The sequence below is a fragment of the Pelobates fuscus genome, chromosome 5 (genome assembly GCF_036172605.1).
Source record: "Pelobates fuscus isolate aPelFus1 chromosome 5, aPelFus1.pri, whole genome shotgun sequence".
In the NCBI taxonomy this organism is placed as follows: Eukaryota; Metazoa; Chordata; class Amphibia; order Anura; family Pelobatidae; genus Pelobates; species Pelobates fuscus.
Genome location: NC_086321.1, coordinates 101,924,555 through 101,951,052, shown reverse-complemented (window position 1 = coordinate 101,951,052; position 26,498 = coordinate 101,924,555). Strand labels below are relative to the sequence as shown.

At 36.9% G+C, this 26,498-nt stretch overlaps 1 protein-coding gene across 1 annotated transcript in view; it reads right to left on the bottom strand.

Annotated features, from left to right (window-relative positions):
* Window positions 1-4,001: 4,001 nt before the first annotated feature.
* The window catches only part of COMMD10 (COMM domain containing 10), a 392,963-nt gene continuing 370,466 nt past the window's right edge, over window positions 4,002-26,498 (bottom strand). Inside the window, exons 7-8 of the mRNA XM_063456932.1 lie at window positions 8,479-8,538; window positions 4,002-5,571 (exon numbers count right to left, since the gene is read on the bottom strand). Of these exons, the coding sequence (XP_063313002.1) occupies window positions 5,533-5,571; window positions 8,479-8,538 (99 nt within the window). The 3' untranslated portion in view covers window positions 4,002-5,532. The remainder of the gene's footprint in view (window positions 5,572-8,478; window positions 8,539-26,498) is intronic.

Here is a 26,498-nt window from a genome sequence, read left to right as displayed (position 1 = left end):
CTGCAACTACAGGAAACGTTTGGTTGAAGTTATTGCTGCCAAAGGAGGTTCAACTAGTTATTAAATCCAAGGGTTCACATACTTAATCCACCTGCACTGTGAATGTTTGCATGGTGTGTTCAATAAAAACATGGCTACATTTCATTCTTTGTGTGTTATTAGTTTAAGCAGACTGTGATTGTCTATTGTTGTGACTTAGATAATGATCAGATCACATTTTATGACCAATTTGTGCAGAAACCCATATCATTCCATACTTTTTCTTGCAACTGTAGATATAGCAGTATAAGGGAATGGCGGGGAGATATTGCTAGTACCATGGGGAACGTGGATGGAGATAGAGGGATAGGCACCTAGTATCTGGAGAATGAGTATCCCTCTGCATAATAGTTTGGAAGGCTAATTAACGCATTTGTGCTGTTAGAACGTGTCAATATGTCCTGAATGGCATGGGCTTTAATGATGTTGGGGCGTAATGAAACATCCTAACGTCAGTGCCCCTGCAGCTTCACCGAATCATACTTACCTCACCGGACGCTATCATCAGCGGGACTAAAAGACAAACCAGGCAGCCAGCACCAGGGGACACCACAATCACATGATTCAGATCAGCTTGATTGGCAGGATTGGCTGCAGGGGGCTGCTTGGGTTGTCAGGCAGAACCCCCAATATATCATTAATAAAATAATGTAATTATATATATATATAAATAACATATATTATATAAAGAAATTGAATATGCACACGCAGGACGTGGAAAAGGTGGCGCTAAATAGTTATAGAATTAAAATGAATCTAGCTGCTATACACACTCCGTGGGTACTCCTATAAACCCAACACACATAGAAAATCACCAAAAACAACAAAGAAAATTTCCAGATTTATCAGGTGTCTATCCCTTTAAACCCTTAATTTTCATGAGTGTAGCGCTAAGTATAAATACCTGCACTGTGAATGTTTTTTCTACAGAAAGTTGGTACCGCTATGGGAACCAGGTTTGCTCCTAGCTATGCCAATTTATTCATGGCATTTTGGGAAGAAGAATATATAAATAATAATGAAGATTGGAGAGCAAACCTGGTTTCCTATAAGCGGTACATAGATGACATCTTTTTCATTTGGAATGGTTCAGAGGATCTACTTAAGACATTTTTAACTTTTTTAAACACAAATGATTGGGGAGTAAAATTAACCACGGAACACAGTACAGAGAGTGTAAACTTTTTAGATCTTACAATTTTTATAGAAGATAATCATATCAAGACAAAAACCTTTTTTAAACCTGTAGACGTCAATAACTATATCTTTTTAAACAGTTGCCATTTTTCCCCCTGGTTGAGAAATATTCCAAAAGCACAATTAATGAGAATCCGTAGGAATTGCACTGACCAAAGCACTTTTGAAGTTCAAGCCAATAGAATTAAAAATCAATTTATGGAGAAAGGATATGAAGAAAGCTCCCTTACAGACACTATAAAAGAAGTAGAAATCATGGAGAGATCTTCACTACTAAAATATAAACTCAAAATAAAAAATGAACAAAACACCTTACCTTTTATCTGTAATTTTAATCAAGAAAGTCACAAAATAAAATGGATTATAAATAGACACTGGCCTATGTTAAGAAATGACCCAATGCTACACGCCATACTACCAGAAAAAACGAGATTTATATATAGAGGAGCTCCCAATTTAAAACAGAAACTAGTACATAACCATATAAGAAACCAAACATCTACCCCTTTTTTTTCAAAATAAAGGTTTTTACGGTTACAGACAGTGTCTAGCCTGTAGGAACACAAAAAGTGGAAAAAGACACATTACAGAATTTTTTTATTCCAAAAGGGAAAGAAAATATAAAATACACGAAATGACTACATGTTTCTCAAAAAGAGTAATATATATACTGAAATGCTCTTGCAATGTCCTCTATGTAGGTAGAACGAAACGCCCTTTGAATGTAAGAATAAATGAACATGTACGGAACATAAGAAAAGGTTTCAAGAAACATAGTGTTTCAGATCACTTCAGATTAGTACACAACAATGACCCACAATTTTTAGATTTTTATGCTATCCAAAATGTTACACTAAATTGAAGAGGGGAAGACGAAATAAGGAAATTAGGAAGAATTGAATCAAAATGGATTTTTAACCTGAACACTTTAGCCCCCTTAGGTCTAAATGCAGACTTTGAATTATGCCATTTTTTATAGTTTTTTACCAATGTACATATATCTTTTTATATTTACATATTTAATATATGTTATACATATTACTGTGAATTTTTAATTAATTAACTTTTTAATAAATTAATTTAAACCATTTTATAAATAAATCTTCTAAATTAATACACTTTTTAAAACAATCAATTATTAATTTCATGAATAAGTTTATATTTTAAAGTATTTTACATGATTGATTAAAAGGCAGGATGCATTTACTGCAAGTGAAATTAACATTAAAACTATTTAAAGTTATATATAGTCATAATTCTTCCATACTAGAGGAATCTGTGTATAAGTCTGTTATATAAACACATAAAGTATAATGCATTTTTGATTCAGATGTGTCATAAATGAGATTTAGGGGTAATATTATTCTTAACATTGATATAATACATTTGAAAGTCCTCAATATAAGGTCCACTTTGAGTATCCCCCCCCCCCCTTCTATCTTTGAATAAGTACACAGTAAGATAACAAGGAAATATTTACTAACTGTAAATTATGAATTGTCCACAAGATGTATTTTATGCACTTTTTATTCATTTATACTTTGAAATTTATATTTAATATGTGGCATTGAACATTGATATATGTTTTTCTGTTCCTTTGAAACTCCTTTTCGTCATTTCGGTTTTCTATTTTGAGTCTTATACGGACTGAAATATAAACTAGAAAGTGGCGATATTTAGGACTACATTACCCATCACCATAGTGAAATTTACCGGAAGTGACACCCACGAACGCAAAGGACGATGGGACATGTAGTACGAACGAACCGGAAGTGACGTGACGATATCTGGCCGCGTCACACCAAATATCACGGATTGGTAAAGAAGAATTTTGGTGGGCAAATAAGGATTTAAAAGAGACAGAAGACAGAAGACACCTTGAAGCTGACTGAGGAAGCCGATTTTCGGTGAAACGCGTTTTGGCTGCATGTGGACCTATACTAGACCACTTAATACATTAGTATTGTCCTCATATGATTTTATATTTTTTTGTTTTTTAGCATATAGTATGTATACATTTTAATGTTGATAATAAATATAGTTTTTATTAATTTTACTTACTGCATCCTGTACAAGTGAATCCTGAAAGGGATAGTGTCACCCTACAAATTGACACTGGGCCTATACACTTAGAGCCAGTTATCAAAAGACTCTAAATAAGGTGAGCACTTTTTGTATTTTACCTATATTGATATATATCAGTATTTTAAAATACTACACAGTTTGGATCATCTCTGTTTCCTCTTGTATACTTTGGAGAGCAACACACACTTCTTCGCTGTGAGAGAGGGGTTGTGTGGTCTACCCAAAAGACACAGACGCCTGGAAGTTTAGAGCCTTACAACTGTAAAAGGCTCTAAAAAATGTGAGTGTATTTATATTATAACTCACACAAACAATTTTAATACTATTTTTTCTGGCATATTGCACTATTATTTGTATATATTTCTTTTTTCTCTATATATATACATGGAAATACAAGTATGATATAGAGGGTAAGTGCCCTTCAGCACTATATACGTATATTCACATATTCTTATATTTATACTTAGCGCTACACTCATGAAAATTGAGGGTTTAAAGGGATAGACACCTGATAAATCTGGAAATTTTCTTTGTTGTTTTTGAACATATATTATATACTTACAATGAAATTACACACACGTAATGCCTTCTGTAAAGTTTGGTGGAGGAGGGATAATGGTCATGTTGACTTGAATGAATTCCAATTTGTGGCAACAGTGAGGAAGGTCTTATCTTGTGACTGTGCCCGTGTGCACAAAGCGAGGTCCATGAAGTCATGGTCTGACAAGTCTGGCATGGAGAAAAATGAGTGTCTGGCACCAGAACCCTAACATTTGGAAGGAATTGCAACGCTAGTTTCAAGCCAAACCTTTTCACACAACATCAGTGTCTGACCTCACACATATAGTTATGGGTGAAAGGGCACAGATTCCCACAGAAATAATGCATGTTCCTGTGGAAATCATTCCCCAAAGAGTGGTGGTTGCAAGAGTTGCAAATAGGAGCTGCAAATGGGAGGAGCAACTCCATATTAACGCCCATTGTTTTGGAATGGGATGTCCAACAAATTCATATAGGTGTGGCAGTCAGGTTACCACATACATTTGGCTATATAATGTATTATATTTGACTTGGCTTTTAATCATGTAAATCATGTATTTTTGCAGAACATGTGTTTCCTTCACTTATAACTTGTGCTTTAACGGCTAGACCCTTGTGTGAATAAGAATATACTGCCAAGTATAGTTTTATTGTGGATATATCCATACATGTGACTGCGCATTGAAATACTACACAATACATTCTCACACAGCACAGATCAGTCATTGTTTCAATCCACCATTTTATTTCACAACATTAGCCTTCAGGGAAAATCATTGCATTTCAGAAGTAAACATTTGGTTTATCGGTACAATATTAAGAGTTCTATTCTGATGAGTCATATTACATTATACGTATATACTTTTTTATTTAGTTTAATGATTCCCAGCAAATGAACAGCACTTGCAAATCTTTAAAATTATATAACAAGCGGCCACAGTTTCGACTTTCAAGTCAATCAATATGTTATATATCACGTTTCATGCAATAAACGCACAATATTTAACAATCTGCAAGTACTGTCCATATTTGGAAATCTATATAGCTACTACATTAGCAGACATGCAGTGAGCTACTAAACATTTTTTATATATTAAAACCAACCCGTATATATTTAACTTGCAATGATTAAGCGGTCTTGCAAAAATTAAGAAAATACTGCAAACTAATTGTGGCGCTGAAGATGTTAAGGTGTGGAATAAACATGTCTTTGTATGTTTTTCTATATACCGGTATGTAATTGTGGTGCTCCCAATACAATTGATTAAACCACATGTTTAAAACCCCGCTATAGAATTCTGTTTATAGGTTATAAGATCATTGCCCTTAAGTGTATATAATATTCTTCCATACTGTGTAGTTTACACGGATTTCATTATACAGAATATTTTATAATCCCGAAGGAAGAGCAGAATCATCTTGAGTATTACTATTGAAGTAATATATAATGCACCTTGTAATCACAGAACTCAACCAGAAAGTCAATTAGGCTCTAGGCATTGTTCACAGTGATATCCCTTGGCTAATGTTGCTAGTCTAAGAGGAGATAAGCCATATAATTTTACAGGAAGCAGACCATTGATTCCTTTAGCAAACACAGCTTGCCAATCTATCTTCAATACAAAATAATGAGGTGGCAGGAGTGCGGCAGAGGAACCCGTCTTTAAGACATCACGTAAGGGAATCCAGCTGTGCTTGGATAGTCTCGAGCTATTAAGAAAAAAAAAAGGAGAAGAAAAGATTTCATGTATACAGATTATTTACACATACAGAACAGTGTCTGAAACTATGCATATTAAATATATTTGCCTAGGGTTATTAAAAACACAACAGAATCTCAGAATATCTATTTCATAAGAATCCATTTAAAATTGAAGCTTTGATGAATATTCAAGGATTCAGAGAATTGAACACCTGTTTTGTATAATGGCAAATTACTATTTCTCATTTGGAACTATAGAAGAGGATGAGCCATGATGTAGAACGAGATTTGCTCCTTTGATTGTGCTTAATCTTCTATGCATAGGGAGGTAAATTGATGCTCTATGTAAAAAGAAATTAAGCACAACTTTTCAACAGAAAAGAGAAAAATATCTTTTATATCCTTTAAAAAGGTAAAGCCTGTAAAACCCAATAACAAAAATCTCCACTGACGCCACTAGCTATTTTATAGCAGATTGGTATCAAGAACCTTGAATACTTGTCCTTGTATATCATATGAAGATCTCATAAACTAAGCCTAAGGTATTGAATTAAAACAAATGAAAGGCAAAGGATAAAGTAAAAATGCAACACTAATACAGATCCCCAAGCTAACCATGATTTGCAAGTTTTAACAAGGCACAAGTACCTTTTACCCCTGAGTCACAAAATGCAGTGAGCCTATTACAGACCCATTGGCTACATTGTATCTGGCACCCAGACTGAATTTTATTTATTTGTATTTTTTTATCAGAAATTATTCTCATGGAAAACCAAGCTTGTCAGGATTTGCAAATGTTACCTGAATCACTGCTAAAGCTTCAACTACTTCAAAATATGAGTTTATTTCTTAATAGAATATTGTTTTAAGGGCTAGACTGATTTTAATTTTTACAAGCGCAACTGCTGTAGGATTGCTTAAGCAATCACTTTAAAGAGTTAAAACATGCAGATCGCAGGGGCTTTCAATGTTATAGTACCTGCAATGACTTGAAACTCTCACCCGATCAATGCCATTCAAAACTAACAATGTTGTACAGACGCATAACTTTTAAAAAATTATAATATGGTGAGCGAGAATCCGGATCACAAGCCTCTCGCAGATCCCTCTGTCTGTGTAAAACCTCTGGAAAAATGTTTGACACAGAAAAGGGGGATGTGCCAGTAGCCTGTTAGCATCATAGTCATTACAATTGATTATGGTGCTTAGAGCGTCCTTTTCAGAACTCGAGTGATCCGCATTTTTTAATAAATATGATATTTACACTTAACTAAAAATAATTAATGTGGAACATTGAAAGTACACATGCTAAGTATGTAGGTTAATGTTTGTAGTAAAATGCAAGCTGTCAGGACTAAGCGGACATGGTTATAGCTATCATAGTAATGCAAATAAAGGGACACTCCACTGCCCAAACACAAAATAAATAAAAATCACAAGTTAGTAGATATATCCCAAATGACAGAATGCATGCTTTTAACTGTGCATTGTTTCATTGGAGATATATCGAAAAAAACTTTTGCAAAACCTGCAGTTGTCTTGTCTGCAGATTTTTTCAAACCCTGCCCTACTAACCCAGCCCAGACTTTTGGTGACTGTCCAATCACAGGCTTTCCAATGCAGCTCAATGAGAAGTCTTTGCAAAGCAGGTGATATGGGCAGTTGCTGCCTCTTGAGTTTAGCTGCACTAAACTAGCCAAACCAGGAAGTAAAATCACCTCGTCTTCTTGAAAGCCAGGGTGTGTAAACAGTTTAATTAATGAAAGTGTCAATTTCTATAGAAATCTGCACTTTTGTAAAATGAAAATAACAGGACACACTCTTAACATATAAAGCTTTTTAGCAAGGTAAAGTGCTTTAAGATCTGAAGGGTCCCTTTAATCTCTACTCCAGCAAATAGAAAGCTGTAGCACACACAATGGTAGTGCATTTTTCTGTCATTAATGTTATGATCCTGCAACTGTACACTGCCTTTAGTGGTTTGGTGGTGCAGCAACATCATGACATCATGCATTACATTGGCTGCAATGGAAAAGAAGGAAAGGGCATTGGAGCAAAGCACATACAGACTATCTTCTAGGCATTATAAAAAGTCCAAGTCCTCATTTGTGTTAGATAGGGATTAAACATGCAGAAAACTCAGTGACACCATGCATAATGGAATTGACTCTGTGGCTTGTTGACAAAATCATTGTGTATGATTTTGTTAATGACAATATCAATTAAACCAATTACATAGTATGTGATCAGCATAATCATATTAATTATTTGAGTATGCACCATAACACTTAGCAAAATTTACTCTGAATAGTCTTATTATTCTGCCAAAGTAAAGCTAGGTTACATGTACAAATCAAAAAGCATATGGTAGCAAATAATAGCTGCTTTTATTCTTTTGTCAAAATTGCCTCCAACATTGTCATGCAACATTGAAAAAACATAGTAAATTAAATGGTCCCATTGTCCGTTTCCATTGATATGTAAGCAAACCAATCTAATTTATGGAGAACATCATTACTTATGGTATTTGATCTTTAGTGGTGCAATACTTCCAAAGGCCAGATTTTAATGCTCACAATTACATGTGTTATGGTGTTAGGCTGACTACGGCAATATTGGTTTTCTTTAGCTATGTCAGTGCTACTTTTGAAGCCCATATCAAACAATGACAAGGGGAACTTTAATAACATATTAATACATTAATATTAATAACATATTACCACTGAGGTGTGAACCAGCTACAAATAGTTGTTCCAGAAGCACATATGTTAATAATTGCTCTGCTAGTTTTGTCATTTAGATGAACAGATGTGCATTACACTAGAATTCACAGTTACCAGAAAATAGGGCAAGGGTTCAAAAATAAAAAATAATGGATCTATGGAAAACATAAGCAGTTTGTGAACAATCCTCACCTTGTTATAGAATTCCAACAGCTCCTCGTGGTTAAACTCCACAAAAACTTTCTCCAGATCCTAGAGAAACAAGAACTCAGATTTAGTAGAAAGCTCTAGAAAACCGATTTAATCAATATAAGTTCCCAAAATACTCTTCAATCTTATTGTTATGGTCGCATTATGGAATAATACTGTTTGAAACTTGCAAGCTTGGCATAAAACAAGTTTAGATTAAGTAATACATTTTAGTGTATAGACAATGCCCCTGCTCTCTCAGTGCTCAAATTTCTGCCCTTTAGAAGTTAAATCACGTTTATTCCTGTTTATGAAACCCTAGCCACACCTCCCCAGCATGTGATTAACACAGCAAGCATTAAAACATGGTTTTATGTTCAATCTGATGTTAACTTGCTTTAGAAGATTTTATCTCATGCGCTGTAAATTCAACTTTAATCACACACAGAATGCTCCAGTCAGGTCTAAAAGGCTATTATCAGAGAGATTATCAGGAGATAGGAAATTCTAAATTGAGCAGAATGTTTCAGGAAGTGTTTAGGCAGGCTGTGAAAGTCACATGCAGGGAGGCATGACTAGGGATGTATTAACCAAGTGATTTAACTCCTATGTGGCAGATAATTGAGCAAGGAGACTGAAGGGGGATGATTTATATACCAAAACTGTTTTTTAAGCACCTTTAAAGGTGCATTCTAGGCATTATTACTGTACATGACCACTATGTCCCCTAGTTTCTGGTTTATTGGTCAACACTGGGGTGTCTGAGGCACAAATGTCCTAAAATTGCTAATGCAGTAGGTCTAATTTCTCAATTCTTATAAATAAATAAAATAGAGTGTACAATGGCTATAATGTAATATATTTTTATATCACCCATACATGGTACAATGAAAACATACCAATACATATATATTATCGTAGAGGAATGCACTCAGTTAGATTTTTATTTTAGTAGATAAGTAACATTTATTTACATAATAAATTCTTCAATTCTTTAATATACTTTAAAATATATAAAAACCTCCATAGTGTAATATGCAACAATCACACTTTTCTGAGTTATAGCTAGGGTTACCATATCCACCATGTATTTGGGGACACATATAATTTGGTCATATTTATGAAAAGGGTTTCCTCTGCAGTATGTATAATGCATATTCTGTAGGATTGTATACACCTTCTAAATTCTACATACTACAGGGCTGCCCTTGTCTTGTGCTGCCCATCAATATATATACTTAAGATGCTTACCTGAAAACATGGTGAATATGGTATCCCTAATTGTATTTGACCTGGAAGCTTTATGGCATATGCACAACTTTTGCATTGGCCATAATGGATCCCAACAGCAATGTTTCTAGTTGTGGTCACAGCTGATTGTATTTTTTTCAATTGCAAGAATATTGGGTGGGCATATAAAGATCGGTAATAGGGGATGTGGCTTTTAAACCTCTAAAGAAGTCGATAGGATACCAATCGGACTTTGTGTCTGTGATTCTATAAGTCGAGAGTGCCATTGCTCCAAGAGTGGATCAAAGCAATTCCGCTAGTGGAGGCAGGTAGTGGAGGACCTGGGCTTCTCACTTGTCAGCTTTTTACCCGGAGGGGCGAGGGTGGCCACAAAGCCTGCTTAGCGGTGATGTGTTTGTAAGTGATATGTACATCTTCTATATGTAAATTGTGTGGTTGCTACATTTTACATTATAGAAGTTTTTATCTTTTTCAAATATATTAAAGAATTGAGTATTCTGTCATTTGCATATATACATATATATATTGACATGTTTTCATTGGATCACATCTGGGTGATAATATATTTCACATTATTTTAGACAAAAGAAAAGGGGTTTCTGCGCACACTTTGGATGTTTGGATATTTGATGTACTCTTTAGCACATTGTTTAGATGCTGCTCTGCACAGACCTGTTCTCTCTCTCTCTCTGAGAGAGAGCAGGTCTGTGCAGAGCAGCATCTAAACAATGTGCTAAAGAGTACATCAAATATCCAAACATCCAAAGTGTGCGCAGAAACCCCTTTTCTTTTGTCTAAAATTTCATATGTAAGTGTTTTTAGGTGACTAAAACACGGGTTTGGTTTTTAGACGCACTGGGATTTTATGTGCATATTGCCTAGCGCCATTTCACCTAAAAAGTTTGTGTGTGTGTATATTTCACATTATGTTCAGATAGAATATATATATATATATATATATATATATATATATATATATATATATATATATATATATATATATATATCTTTCAATGACAATGCTTTAGAGTTTGACCTTGGGTGTTGGTGAAAGTTTATCAAATAATTGTTTCAAGGTGGTTTCAGAACCCAACTTGGTTTTTGTTTCTATTTTCTAATCAGCAATATCTATTTTAGCCAAGTTTTAATGTTATTCATTGGTTCAGCCCATCATATAACATGCATAGCCATTAAGTGATGTTAAATGTGGCTGAAACTGACACTGCTAATGTGTAAATGGAACCGCCACATTATCAATATGGCAAGCAACAGTGAGTGCTTTAGGGACTCCAGGTTTTGGTTACACAGCTCAAAAACAGCGAGCAACAGTACCCAAAGTCTAATGGCCCCATAACCACTACACTGCTTTTTTATGTAACTAGAATTTCCTCTGCTCCCACCTTTCATTCTATTTTAAACTGCTTGAACGTCGGTAACACTTAAATAATTATCGAATAAAAGTTTATAATTTTCCCTCTTAATCTCAATACATTTTCTTTTCCACAGAACTTTCTCTACATAACCGTTTGTATAAAACATTAATACAATATGTCAGTATGACATACATGTGTTTTTTTTGCTAAACACCAATTGTGAATTGAACATCAAACTGCAGCGTTTAACTAACAAGTGCTGATTAGGAAACAATATTTAAAACCTCCTTAGCCATAGCTTGGCTATCTTTTGTAATTTGATTTTTAATTCATCACAAGTAGTTGCATAGTGAATAAGCACATAGAGATACACTTTTATACATGGTTAAAGTATTACATGTTCCATGGTGGATAAAAATCTGAATATTTAAAGTAGCACTCGCATTTTCTTTCATTTCCTTGTATTTTCATGTATACTTGCCAACTCTTCTGCCACTTGTTTTTATTTATTTTATCATCATGTTGAGATAAGAAAACTAGTCTCTCTCTCTTTTTTTTTTTTTTTTACACATATGAAAAAAGTAAAGGGGGGGAATAAAAAAAAAAGACAGAACATAAGTAACATGTTGAGATAACAAAAACTTTTTTCATATGTGTAAAAAAATGAAAAAAAGGGGAATAAAATGACGGGAAAATATAGGACGCAAAAAACATTTTCTTTAAAAAAATAAATAAAAAATAACTACTTGCAGAGTGACAATTAATATTCCTAAGGAAATACAATACAACAATACAAGTATGAGATAACTGTTGCATATGAGCATACTAATTTAATTTGTTTAGTTTAGTTATCTGTAAATTATATGAGTGAACACCCACATATTGTCATATTTATTATCCACACAAAATAGACACTGTACAAGCAATAGAGGCCACGATTACGATATTGTTGTACACTGTTAGTGGAAATTTATATCGATACAGATAGTGAATATATTACAGATAAGTAGACATGTGTGAAAGATCTTTTTTTTTTCTAACACTTAGAAACACTTATGTGGAAAAACATATTCCATGATGGTTTATATATAAGCACATATTCTAAATCTTTTTTACAGACTTAAAGGATGCCCAAGAGGTTCAAACTTGTTTAGGTTTTATGTTTCATACACTGTAGGAAAATGTGTGCAGTCACCCAAAGGTTATATTCCAGACATTATCTATGTAAGAAGAACTCGCATTACAGCTAAAATGTTTAAGGGGTTAGTTATACTATTTAGAAATAGAAATGTTTAATAAAATTAAACAATTCTCTGTGGCTTTTTATGATTCCAAGGTATTTGCAACACAGATGTAAGTGTTTAGTGATTACATTTCTATACCATTTATCATACCATTCCATAACAGAAATGGGATTTAGTTCTACTGGTATGCTTGAGAAGTTGTACTTATTTACGTTAAAAGAAAAAAAAAAAAAGGATATGATTATATTATACAATTATGTATAGAACCTTTACTAACATCTGTGACCTGCAAAAAAGTTAAACACTGAAACTATTTTTGAACATGGTCCACACCACCTCTTCTTCCTGTAAGTCATACTTGTCATGTAATCATTTTTGTCTCATCCATCCATTGTACATTGTTGCAGAATATGTTTGTGCTACATATATCATTTCTAATACACTGAAAAGAAATTTCACTTCCATCTAGGGAAATGGGTATTTACAATAAGAACAATGCATATTTGGCATTATCTATTTAGAAAGGTTGTTCTACTCTGTGAAATATAGCGATAGAGCAAAACCTATCAGGGAGACGGTGTCAGGTTACTCTGAGGTAGGGGGGGGGGATAACCCCCCAGGATCAATGAACTAAATAATAGAGAGAAGAAACTAAAGGGTGAACAATTTAGTAGGTGAACCCTTCTGAAATACAAGTAACCCAGATAAAACTTAACTTTTAATGAATAAAGTGTAAAAAAATTGATGTAATAAAAAAATAAGAACAAGCAGAGTAAATATAGCTTCTGCTTAGATGGGAGTTAATAAAACTCCTAAATCACATAAGGAAAAAATAAATAAAGAAATAATAAATAAAGAAATATAACCCTATTATTTGGATAACGGAAAGAAATAACAGAAAGAACGAAATAATAAGAATTCAATAATATCACTCTGTGAGTCAGTGGTAGTTAGAAGTAAGAGGAAATACTGCAAAAAGTAGAAACAGAATAACAGCAAATGTAACTGCTAGCAAAAGTAACAAATGTTGCCAGTCTAATAAATAGAGAGGAGGGACAAAGATAAATGCGGTTTGAATACTAGCAGAACGGCAAGCCGTGCAGGAGATCATATATATATAGGCAGGAGAAGAAGCCTATATTTGTATGGTGTGGCTTCTATGATGAGGGAAGACATACTTTAATATATTCAGACTATACCACCAATACAAGATTTATCATTTTATATTTATTTATTTTGTTTGCACTTTTTCTTCTATTCCTTATTCCAGTTTTCGTCCTGTGATTTCTAAACATCCTGCATTTACTCTACTTAGAGGAGGGGAGGTGGTTACTAGTATTTAAGGGGTGCCCTCGGAGGCACAGCAGAGTAGGGAAGCTAGTCTCTCCACTTTTAGCTTTCTCTCCTGCCTATATATATATGATCTCCTGCACGGCTTGCCGTTCTGCTAGTATTCAAACCGCATTTATCTTTTACCTTCCTCTCTATTTATCAGACTAGCAACATTTGTTACTTTTGCTGTTATTCTGTTTCTACTTTTTGCAGTATTTCCTCTTCCAACTACCACTGACTCACAGAGTGATATTATTGAATTCTTATTATTTCTTTCTTTCTGTTATTTCTTTATGTTATCCACTCTGCTTATTCTTATTTTTCATTACATTGATTTTTTACACTTTATTAATTAAAAGTTACGTTTTATCTGGGTTACTTGTATTTCAGAAGGGTTCACCTACTAAATTGTTCACCCTTTTGTTTCTTCTCTCTATTCTTTAGTTGGTTGTTCTACTCTATTCATAGAGATCTTTAAAATCGGTCAATGTAATTTTGTTTTTGGCACAAAACAACGGTCTCTCTACCTCTAATTATTTATAAAATATTTACCAGGAAGGTTACATTGAGAGGTTAATTATAATACACAAATACAAATTTAGACCACCCAGGTGCAGTGTAAAACAAGAATAAAAAGAATAGTTACTTCCTTTTATGGTCAGATATAACAAAAGGATTCCTCTCAATCCTCACAGTACATATAGGATAAAACAGAATATATCTAGACCTATAGAGAAATAAAAGAAAGCGCTCATAGGGGATTAATCCCCTATGAGCGCTTTCTTTTACTTCTCTATAGGTCTAGATATATTCTGTTTTATCCTACATTGAGAGGTTGTTTTTTTTTTTGTTTAGAATTTTTTTTTTATTATTCTTTTTTAAAGATGTTTTAAGTATGTTTCCAGTATGTCATGGACTGGCAGAATGTACACAAAATTAGAAAATAATTATGTGTATATATCACGTTATAAGCCAATAAACAATATCATCCTTAACTTCCAAAATGTAACATTTGATATGAGTGCTAGTAACATCTTGTTGATTGAAGTTGGGTTTGTTGACTTCCTTTGGATCGCCAGCAGACACCGGAATGTGCAACGTTTGAGATTGATGGGCTTGAGTCTCTCCTACCCATGTTTGAAAACGTGGACTACCCTATTCTTTCAATCACAATGATATTTTCAAAGTGAAATATATATTTTGCATAATTTAAAATATAGTATAGTCAAATAAAACATAAAAGTATAGTTGCACTATACAATAAAACATATGGTCTTGCAGGCAACTCAATATGTCAATTTAATTCCATTATGAAGTTTCTTGGCACTTATTATGGATTTATATCACAATTGTGCATCACTGGGTCATGTATTTTCTTTGCATGAGATTCCAGCATTGTGTGTTTCCTGTGTTAATATTTATATTTGGCATCAATATGTCTTGTTACAATTTTTGAAATGTGGTTATTATTTTAGATACTTACTCGTACAAGTTTGTTGATATGAGCTATTAGAATTCTTAATGCACAACATTTAAAAATAAACAACATTTTCAGCTCTAAACCACGCCATAAATCTAGGCCATTGGATATTTGCTTCTTAGTGTAAGCTTACATTCTTCTTCTATCTCAGTTCTTGTTACTATGAACTTACCAACTTAGGCCCCCATTTAATAAGCTTTCCAAATGATTTAATACTGTTAGAAAAATTTCCAAACCACTTATCTACAAGATATTACATAGACTTTAATAGTGACTTCTGTAGATAAATCACTTGGAACTTTTCTAACAACACTGAATCATCAGGGTTTGTCCGACTTATACATCATCCATTAAAACAAACTGGTTCTCATGACCATGGAATGTCCCCTCTTTTATCATATCCTTACGGTCTTATATACAGAGTATTTTTTTAAATTCTATGGCCATCAGCCATAAAGCACTGTGTCCCGGTAATGCTATATGTTCCATATGGAGAGATATAAAAGTCTACTCTAACTGGACCACATTATGGATTGATGGATTGGTAGTGAATCAGGCACCTTACCTGCCTGTGCAGCAGCACTGGGGGAAGTAATGTCATATAACATCCTGCCAGTACATGAAAGTAGCCAAGTGAGTGAACACTGTCCTTGCACTGCGGTAGCCTGATCCCTATCCGACTCCTGGGAAGCAATCCTCCTGATGCAAATGTGTAGATGAATCTGAACTGTATTTAAATATTTTTGTGTCAGTGTGTGTGGATAAGCATGTGTGCAGTGGCGGAATTACCGCTGGTGCAGTCGGTGTGGTGGCGCTGGGTCTGTCAGGGACCCCAGGGGAGGAAGTGAGTACAAGTGAGTATTTTGTTGTGTGTATAGGTGAATGTGCCTAGGAATGCATATATGTGTGTAAGCAGTTTGTCTTGTTTGTGTTGGGAACCTTGAGAAATATTTCTTTATTAATTAATTGTAGCTATCACATTGCATAATATATAGATACAAACAAGAAAAATTGGATTTGTTATTCAGCACGAGGTTAGTTCATCGCCACAAAAAGATCATACATTACGGAGTAAAACATAAGTACAAATGTTTACTTTGTGTTTCAATACTACAGAAAAAGCTTTTGTTTTTCCTTAAATGACCTTACATCAAATGTCCATCTATGCACCCCCCCCCATCTCTTAGCCCATCTGACCCGAATATACATCTCTCGCCCACAGTCTGATTTTTAAACATACCCAGTCCAGCATAGAACTCAGAGCTCCATCAGCTGTTCCATGGCCATTTGAAACAGGTAGCCTTCTGGAAGACTGATTTCCCTCCCACCCTACCCCTCGCCCACCCACCCCATGCTTAATTCCTCATTTATAGATAGTCTGCCACACAACTTTCAATCTCCTGAAATGACAGGTGCAAACACTGATCAGCACACCCTTCCAATCTCTTAACCCCATAGAACACATACCCTCTCTTCCTACAAATAGATATATCACACACAAATACTATATACTTTTATTTAATTTTAGTTTTTCACGAATTCTGTTTCATTTTCAAATACACACCTCATACCACTAACATGAATCCAAATATAACCATACTGATACTCTTAATAACCCTTTTTTCAATCCAATTTTGTTCACACCACTACCAGCATAAGCACACACCTCAAACTGGAAAACAAATTATCATACACCATGGCCTGCTCTGTTCCTGTAACTTATCTGCTGAGTGCTGGTGGAGAGTTCTAAAAAATAGCCCTCCTACCCCCACCTCACACAATTATAAAGTATCCCATTCACTATATGGCCAAACAAAAATTATGTCTAAATTCCTATTCCTTATGTTACTTGCCCTTGCAAATGATGTGGAGTCTAACCCTGGTCCCCCAGCTAATTCTAGTCCTAATCTCAAGGGCTCTCTTTTGTGCACTGCAACGTCCGTAGTTTACTCCATTACAAACCAAAAATCATTGTGCTCTCTGAATCTTGGTTAACGACTAAAATACCAGACACCGCCATTGCAATACAGGGGTATTCATGTTTTAGAAATGACAGAGCAAAGAGAGGACGAGGCATTGTTATTTATGTTGACAATTCCATAAAGTTTACCCCTTTAAAAAACCTTAGTCCTCCTGCCACCTTTGATTTCCTTTCTGGCACAATTGAGATCCCATGCAGTAAATCAATCATTGTTGCAGGAATCTACCGCCCACCTAGCTCCCCTGTGCATTCCCTTTCTGACATAGCCCATCTCCTTAGTGAAACCATAGCTCAAAACCCTAAAAGTGAACTGTTGGTCTTTGGAGATTTTAATTTTGATTTGCTGAATCCAAAAAATAATAGTTCTTGCACGCTGTTTAAGACTTTGCAGCTAACGCAATTAATCTCCTCCCCAACTCGCATAAACATTAAAAGCCATAACCATACCCTGCTAGATTGGATTCTCTCCACTTCTCCTGATAGAATCCAGGAGGCCGGTGTTCTCCCAAACACTTTCAGTGATCATTGTTTAGTGTACTGTGTGCGCAAAATAAAGGCTATTAAATCCTCTCCCAAGGTTAAAATAACTAGGTCCTTCAAAAAATGTAATCTTGAATCCTTTCTAAAGGACATCAAGAACCTCCCATGGCACAGATTAAACATTATCCCAGATCTAGACTGTTCTGTTGAATTCTTTCAGTCTGAACTTGGAAATTTGGAATTTGCATGCCCCGCTGCGTAAGTTGAGGGTAAAAGGAGCACATATGAACTGGATCACAGCTGACCTCATCCAAATGTACCAGTTTCGGGATTCTTTGTGGTCAAAGTTTAAGCGTACTGGCTCTATGAATGATCACTGTTCGTATAGACAATGGCGAAATATATGCACAAAACAGACTCTCCCAGTCACGTGTGGTGTTCCCCAAGGTTCCATTCTAGGCCCCCTACTATTTAAATTATTTATAAATGATCTGCCTAATGTCTGCAAATCCTCAAATGTACACATGTACGCAGATGACACGGTAATCTATGTGAGTAATTCCGATCTACCGCAGCTTGAGGCTGTGCTCCAAGACCAGTTTACAGAGGTAGAAAAGTGGATCGCAAAAAAAAAACCTCTTCCTGAACACTGACAAAACTGTCACAATGATCTTTGGAACAGTACCTAAATTACACAAATTACACAATTCCCACCTATCCATCAAAACAAATGCAAATGGCACACTGACCGCAGTCCACTCTTTCAAATACTTGGGTATGTTGTTAGACCCCAATCTATCTTTTGGCCTGCACAGAGAAAAGCTTGCATCTAAACTTTATCCAAAACTAGGTGCCCTGCACAGAAACAAATCCTGCCTAAGCCCTTCAGTAAAGGAAAAGATTGTACAGCAAATGCTGATGCCAATCATTGATTATGGGGATGTAGTATATGCATCTGCATCGCAATCCCACATTAATAAACTCAACACATTGCATAACTCGTTCTGCTGATTTGTGCTACAATGTAATTACAGGACTCATCATTGTGTCATGCTAAAAGAGCTAAACTGGCTGTCGCTGGAATCCAGACGCACCCTTCATCTTTCCAGCCTTGTGTTTCAGAGCTTTTCTGGGAAACTCCCACCCTACCTGAACACAATGCTTTCCCCGGCTGTTCCCACTTCCTATAACCTCCGATCCAGTACCAACACTTTACTTAGTCTACCTCAATACAAAAAGAAAGCAGCCCGATCCTCCTTCTCCTACAGAGCACCACATTTGTGGAACGACCTCCCGCACAATTTAAAATCTTCCCTAAGCCTAAAGTCCTTTAAGAGATCCCTCTCTACATACCTCAAAACAGAATGCACCTGTCATGGTTGATTTTATATTTCCTACCTGTTCTATGTTACATTTTGTATTTATTGTGTATTAATATTGTTTTTGTATTTTATTGTACACTAACTGTAACAATGCAATTATGTGTTGACCCAGGACATACTTGAAAATGAGAGAAATCTCAATGTATCTTTCCTGGTAAAATATTTTATAAATAAATAAATAAATAATAACAGTACTTTTGTTTATATTGTATTACTTGTTGAAAACTTTTTTTTCATTATGATTGTATTTACTTATCCCCTTAAGGACACGACTTCTGGAATAAAAGGGAATCATGGCAGAATATTTCCATCATGTGTCTTTAAGGGGTTAAATCATTACTGAATTTTGGTGCCATTTTTTAAGTGCTTCCATTACTCTTTCAATACATTATATAATACATTTACACACTTTTGTTTTGGACAAATGAATTCAGATGACATGCAGGGTTATCAAACAAAGAGACAAACTGCTAAGAAAAAAAATCTGATTATATACACCAAATTCTAATTCTCTTTAGCAGTTCAACAATGCTTACCATTCACCGAGTTTGCAAACTGAATAGGCAGACAGATGTATAAATGTATGGATGTGACTTATAAGAGCCTTGCAATTTAGATGTGATAACAGAGTAAATCCTATTACTGTCACATAATTCACTGGCATTTAAAGGACAGAAAAAATATATATAATTTCTGTTTTATTGTTTTGTATATACAACCAAAGCTGCATCTTTTTTCTTTCTTTCTTTACAAAAATATAATTGAATGTATTCCCTATTCACTATTTTATAATCTGCAGAATCCTTCAGAAGGAAGAGTTCTACATAATATTTGGTTGCCAATGTAACTCCAGCACCCCTATTCAATAACATTCCTATTCTATAGGAAGTTAAGTTATACAAATCCAGTAATGCGTTAGCTTTACATCAAGTGCAGGTATGTTAATTCTCCATTAAGCGCCAACTTTTCATGATTTAAAAGCTGGATGAGAAAGTAACAAGTAACCAGATAGATACAAAAACATCAAGTATGCATTCCTAAGTATTCCTGCTGTGTAAAAGCATGGTTCTGGAGTACACATACTTTACAGCACTCTTTTTTTACTATAATCTACTGTGACCTTTACAGGACAGGTTTAAAAGGAAATCCGTGTTGAGGCTCAGGTGAGTCAATTAATTGCTGTCATTTTGACTTCAACTCAGGCACTTTGCCTTTCATATTCCATTAACAGACTGGATTCTAAAATTTTTACAGCATAAAAGCCTTATTATTTTCATCTGTTCTATTAAAACCTACATTTAGAGTTTAGAATTAATATGCAAACTAAAGTTAGTAAGACTTTAAAAGGGAAAATGTATTTCACAACTCTGCGTTTGATATTTCATATAATTAGTATGGCCCGATATGCGGTTTAAATTGAGTTTAGTTCCCGAAGGATTTATGCATGAATCTATGTCTAATGTAACACATTTTTTACTTTTAATTTAATATTTTGGTAAACTGCAGGTAATTAAAAACAAGACTCCTGGCAGCATCTACACTACTGTGGTCTTTAATGGCCCGAGAGCGAATGCTCAGAGTATTTCATATCTGTCAAATACCTTGACATCCCAAAAATATTAAATAAGTGTTTTGATTGACGTCACTTCCTGTATGCATAATGCAAGTTTGTTTTCCATTAACTAGTAGTAAGTAATTATGTAATTTATGATTTAAATAAAGACATTTGAAGCCAAATATTACCTCCTTGGAGATACACTTGGCCAACACAACTGATCAGTAATGATTGTATTTACACTACCTTAACCAGAGGCGTAACTAGAAACCACTGGTCCCCGGTGCAAAAATTGCCCTGCCCTCCCCCCCCCACCCCAAGTGCCTCTTTCCTCCCCGTGTCTCATTCTTCCCCCTTAGCCTCTCCATGTGTTTCATTCCCCACCCTGCCCCTCCACATGTCTCATTCTCCCCCTGAGTCCCTCCACATGTCTCATTCTCCCACCCAGTCTCTCCACATGTCTCATCACCCCTCCATGTGTCTCATTCCTACCCCTTAGCCCATCTATGAGTCTCTCCCCCTCCCCAGCCCCTCCATGATCTCTCCCCCCTCCTCTGCCCCTCCATGATTCTCTCCCAAGCCCCTCCATCATGCTCACCTGCCTCCCCTGCCCCTCCATGATGCACACCCCCTTCCCCAGTCCCTCCATGAAGCTCTACCCCTCCCTAGCCCCTCCATGATGCCCCCCTTTCCAGCCCATCCATCATGCTCTCTCCCCTCCCCTGCCCCACCATCATGCTCTCTCCCCTCCCCCACCCCTCCATCATGCTCTCTCCCCTCCATCATGCTCTATCCCTTCCCCCATCCATCATGCTCTTTTCCCTCCCCTTCCCCTCCATCATGCTCTCTCCCTTCCCCTGCCCCTCCATCATGCTCTCTCCCTTCCCCTGCCCCTCCATCATGCTCTCTCCACTCCCCTGCCCCTCCATCATGCTTTCTCCCCTGCCCTTCATTGTGATCTTTCCCCTCCATCATGCTCTCCCCCATCCCCTGCCCCTCCATCATGCTCACTCTCCCCTCAGCTGCTCCGTTATGCTCTCTCTATCCCCAGCCACTCCATCATGCTTTCCTCCCTCTCTTGCCTCTCCATCATGCTCTTTCCCCTCCCCTGCTCCTCCATTGTCATGCTCTCTCCCCTCCCCTGCTCCTCCATCGTCATGCTCTCTCACCTCCCCTGCCCCTAAAAGTCAATGGTGCTACCATCAGCTCCACCACGCAGGCTCGCTGCCTAGGTGTTCTCTTTGACTCTGACCTCTTCTTCAAGCCTCATGTTCAATCTATCGCCAAATCCTGTCATTTCCATCTCAAAAACATTGCGCTCATCCGCCCCTACTTAACGCCAGATGCGACTAAGGTGTTGGTCCATTCCACTGTCCTTTCTCGCCTTGACTACTGTAATCCGCTTCTCAGTGGTCTTACGTGGTCCCAACTTGCGCCGTTACAGTATATAATGAATGCAGCAGCGAGGCTCATCTTCCTGTCCGCCCGCACCTCCCATGCCTCACCATTCTGTCAGTCCCTAGATTGGCTTCCTATAAAATATAGAGCTCAATTTAAAATTCTGGTTCTTGCTTTCAAATCGCTACATAATGCTCCTCCCACCTATCTATCCTCCCTTATACACAAGTATGTCCCGTCTAGGCCCTTACGTCTATCTTCTGTCCGTACTCCCACCTCTGATGCTCGTCATAAAGATTTCTCGAGGGCTGCACTGTTCCTGTGGAACTCGCTTCCCCCCTCTGTTAGATGCTCACCCAGTCTCCACTCCTTCAAAAAATCGTTAAAAACCCACTTCTTCATAAAACCGTATCAATTACACTGTTAATAGCTCCTGACTGATTCCTCTTCTGCAATTGTCACTAGTCTAATACTATCCTTACCTTTTTGTGTCATTTTACCCCACTCCCTCTAGCATGTAAGCTCATTGAGCAGGGCCCTCAACCCCTCTGTTCCTGTGTGTCCAACTTATCTGGTTACAACTACAAGTCTGTTCGTCCACCCATTGTAAAGCGCTGCGGAATTTGATGGCGCTATATAAATAACATAATAATAATAATAATAATCATGCTCTCTCCCCTCCCCTGCCCCTCCATCATGCACTCCCCCCTCTCCTGCCCCTCCATCATGCTCTCCCCCCTCCCCTGCCCCTCCATCATGCTCTCCCTCCTCCACTGCCGCTCTATCATGCTCTCCCCCCTACCCAGCCCCTCCATGATGCTCTCTTCCGCCCTCTCCCCTACCCCCCATGATTCTTTTCCCCCTCCCCTCCTTACCTGCTCGATGGTAACGGTTCCCGGTCTGCCAGGAAGTGCTCTCTCAATGAGCACTTCCTGTCAGACTGTGCACCTGCTCGGCCACGCTACACACAGTGACCGACTGGAGGAGAGCACTGTGCTGTGTGCTCCCCTTCTCCCAGTCTCCAGGTAACCATGGAAGTGATGTGGGTGGCCCATGGTCGCAGGGGTCGACCGTGCGGCCGGGCCCCCTGCAGTGACGGGCCCAGTTGCAGTTGCGACCCCTGCGTCCATGGTAGTTCCACCACTGACTTCAACACAGATGCAGCTAACGCACAGTTAACAACTCTTAGTAAGATAATACAATAATGTGAAACATTTATATAGTTCAGTGCTTAGTTTATCTAAAAATAAAACACTTAGGCACATGTTCGAAGCTCACGGTTTCCAAAATCCCTCTGCCTCCAATCACTAGTTTACTTAACATAGAATTACTGGCCAGATACTGTCCTTTAAGAAGTACATGCCACATGCCAAATCGTAAACTATGTTTTTTTCTATATAAATGATTGATCACAATGTAGACAGTTATAAGACACGCAAGTGTTCATGAAAAATTAATGTGTTAGGAGAACTGGACTGGCTTTGCAATACGAAGGTAGTAGCACACATTAGTTGGGCTAAAATATAACAGCTGGCTGTGCTTCTCGAAATACACAACCATTCATGCGCTTGAATGTTGCTTTCGTAATCAGGCACCCTACAACAGATGGATGTAAGCAAAAAAAATAAAAATACCACAAGCCATGAATCAATGTTATACCTTTCACGACTGAGCAACAAATATATTGTTTCCGATTTTAACATTTAACCACTTCTGGGCACAAAATTAGAATTTGAATGAGCTGTAGATCTGACATAAGGAGGTGATACAATGTATTTAATGTCATATGAAATAATGTTCGGGGTAGTTCCAAAGACAGAAATATGTGCACTCATGGGAACAGCACTAAATATTCAGGTACTAATACTTTATAAATTGGATCCTGCAAAAATGTAACAAAAATATTCTCAGAGTTACCCTTCCAAAAGCAGTGACTATATTAATGTGTGATTTTGGATAGAGGAAATCCCTTAAAGGAACACTCCAGGCACCATAATAACTACAGCTTCATGTAGAGGGTTTGGTTCCACGAGTGCCCTGGAGCTCCTCACTGGTCAAATTGTTTGTCGAGTCTGGTGCTTGAGGGTGTTCCTTAAAAAGTGAAGCCTTCTGGAACATCTCTGTGCATTAATTTCTTTTCTTTATTTATTTAACCAGAAAGAATACAAGTCATACTTATTAGTGTTTGAATTTTTTAAGGTGTGGGCACAGAGTTGTATGACTGAATGATGATAATATAATTGAAGAAGCCTGCTATAGCGCATCAGTTCACAAAAAATGCTCCGCAGGATTTTGTTTTGCATATAATTTACAGCGTGTGGAGCCTATCAAAGCCTCCTATAGTGAATAGGATTTTATGTGTGGCAGATTATTACAGTAATATTCAAAAGGGAAAATTGAAGATTCTGGTTAAGTTGCTGTGAGATGATTTTTTTAATAAAGAGAATGTTTGGCGATGATAAGACTACAGGTTAGATAATTGCAGTGGGCATGTGGTTAGACGATTACGAGAATGTATGGAGTTGGAAGAAAACAAGGTCAACAGCCTGTCATTGACATTGGAGATATTACAAAAAGTCAAAATTGACAAGTCCACTGTATGACAATAGATTAAGAAGGAAATATGTTTGGAGCAAAGGTTGAAAGATAATTTGCACATGGTGACATTCTTACTATTATATTTACATATACCTTAGATTTAACAAATCCATATTTGCAAGATCTGAAGAAATAAAATTAAATGTACAAATCTGTATTGCTGTATTTACTTTATCCTGAAACGGAGTGCCTCCATCTTTGTTCCTTGTCACTTTTTCCTTTCCATCATTAATCTAGTTTGTGGAGGTGGAGAAACAAAAACATGGAGGAAATTTATTAAAGTGGCATCTTCTAATAAGTCCCAAGTCCATCGAGTTGGTTCTGCTGATTTCCATGGCAATCACCAAACTGTATAACTTTTTACCACTTTCAGATGAAACTTTGATAAATCTTTACCAATGTCTGTTTCATTTACTCCAAAGCAATATGTGCCCTGGCTGTGCCCTGGCTGTGCCTGGCCTGAACTAGATTGTGATGCCAATTGCATAAATTTGAATATACATTTAAAGGAAAACGAAGCATTACATCAAATTGTGGAACACTGAAAGGTATACAATTTGAGAAAGACATATGGTACGGTGATCCAACAATTTGGAAAGTGTTTGTAAAGAAAATCTACTAAAAATACATCTAGAGTGAAATTGAAGGGAAAAAGAATATAAAGAAGATGGTCACACACAAAAAAAGAATACACTGTGTGCAGAATTATTAGGCAAATGAGTATTTTGACCACATCATCTTCTTTATGCATGTTGTCTTACTCCAAGCTGTATAGGCTCGAAAGCCTACTACCAATTAAGCATATTAGGTGATGTGCATCTCTGTAATGAGAAGGGGTGTGGTCTAATATCAGGTGTGCATAATTATTAGGCAACTTCCTTTCCTTTGTAGAAAAGGGTCAAAAGAAGGACTTGACAGGCTCAGAAAGTCAAAAATAGTGAGATATCTTGCAGAGGGATGCAGCACTCTTAAAATTGCAAAGCTTCTGAAGCGTGATCATCGAACAATCAAGCGTTTCATTCAAAATAGTCAACAGGGTCGCAAGAAGCGTGTGGAGAAACCAAGGCGCAAAATAACTGCCCATGAACTGAGAAAAGTCAAGCGTGCAGCTGCCAAGATGCCACTTGCCACCAGTTTGGCCATATTTCAGAGCTGCAACGTCACTGGAGTGCCCGAAAGCACAAGGTGTGCAATACTCAGAGACATGGCCAAGGTAAGAAAGGCTGAAAGACGACCACCACTGAACAAGACACACAAGCTGAAACGTCAAGACTGGGCCAAGAAATATCTCAAGACTGATTTTTCTAAGGTTTTATGGACTGATGAAATGAGAGTGAGTCTTGATGGGCCAGATGGATGGATTGGTAAAGGGCAGAGAGCTCCAGTCTGACTCAGACGCCAGCAAGGTGGAGGTGGAGTACTGGTTTGGGCTGGTATCATCAAAGATGAGCTTGTGGGGCCTTTTCGGGTTGAGGATGGAGTCAAGCTAAACTCCCAGTTTCTGGAAGACACCTTCTTCAAGCAGTGGTACAGGAAGAAGTCTGCATCCTTCAAGAAAAACATAATTTTCATGCAGGACAATGCTCCATCACACGCGTCCAAGTACTCCACAGCGTGGCTGGCAAGAAAGGGTATAAAAGAAGAAAATCTAATGACATGGCCTCCTTGTTCACCTGATCTGAACCACACTGAGAACCTGTGGTCCATCATCAAATGTGAGATTTACAAGGAGGAAAAACAGTACACCTCTCTGAACAGTGTCTGGGAGGCTGTGGTTGCTGCTGCACGCAATGTTGATGGTGAACAGATCAAAACACTGACAGAATCCATGGATGGCAGGCTTGTGAGTGTCCTTGCAAAGAAAGGTGGCTATATTGGTCACTGATTTGTTTTTGTTATGTTTTTGAATGTCAGAAATGTATATTTGTGAATGTTGAGATGTTATATTG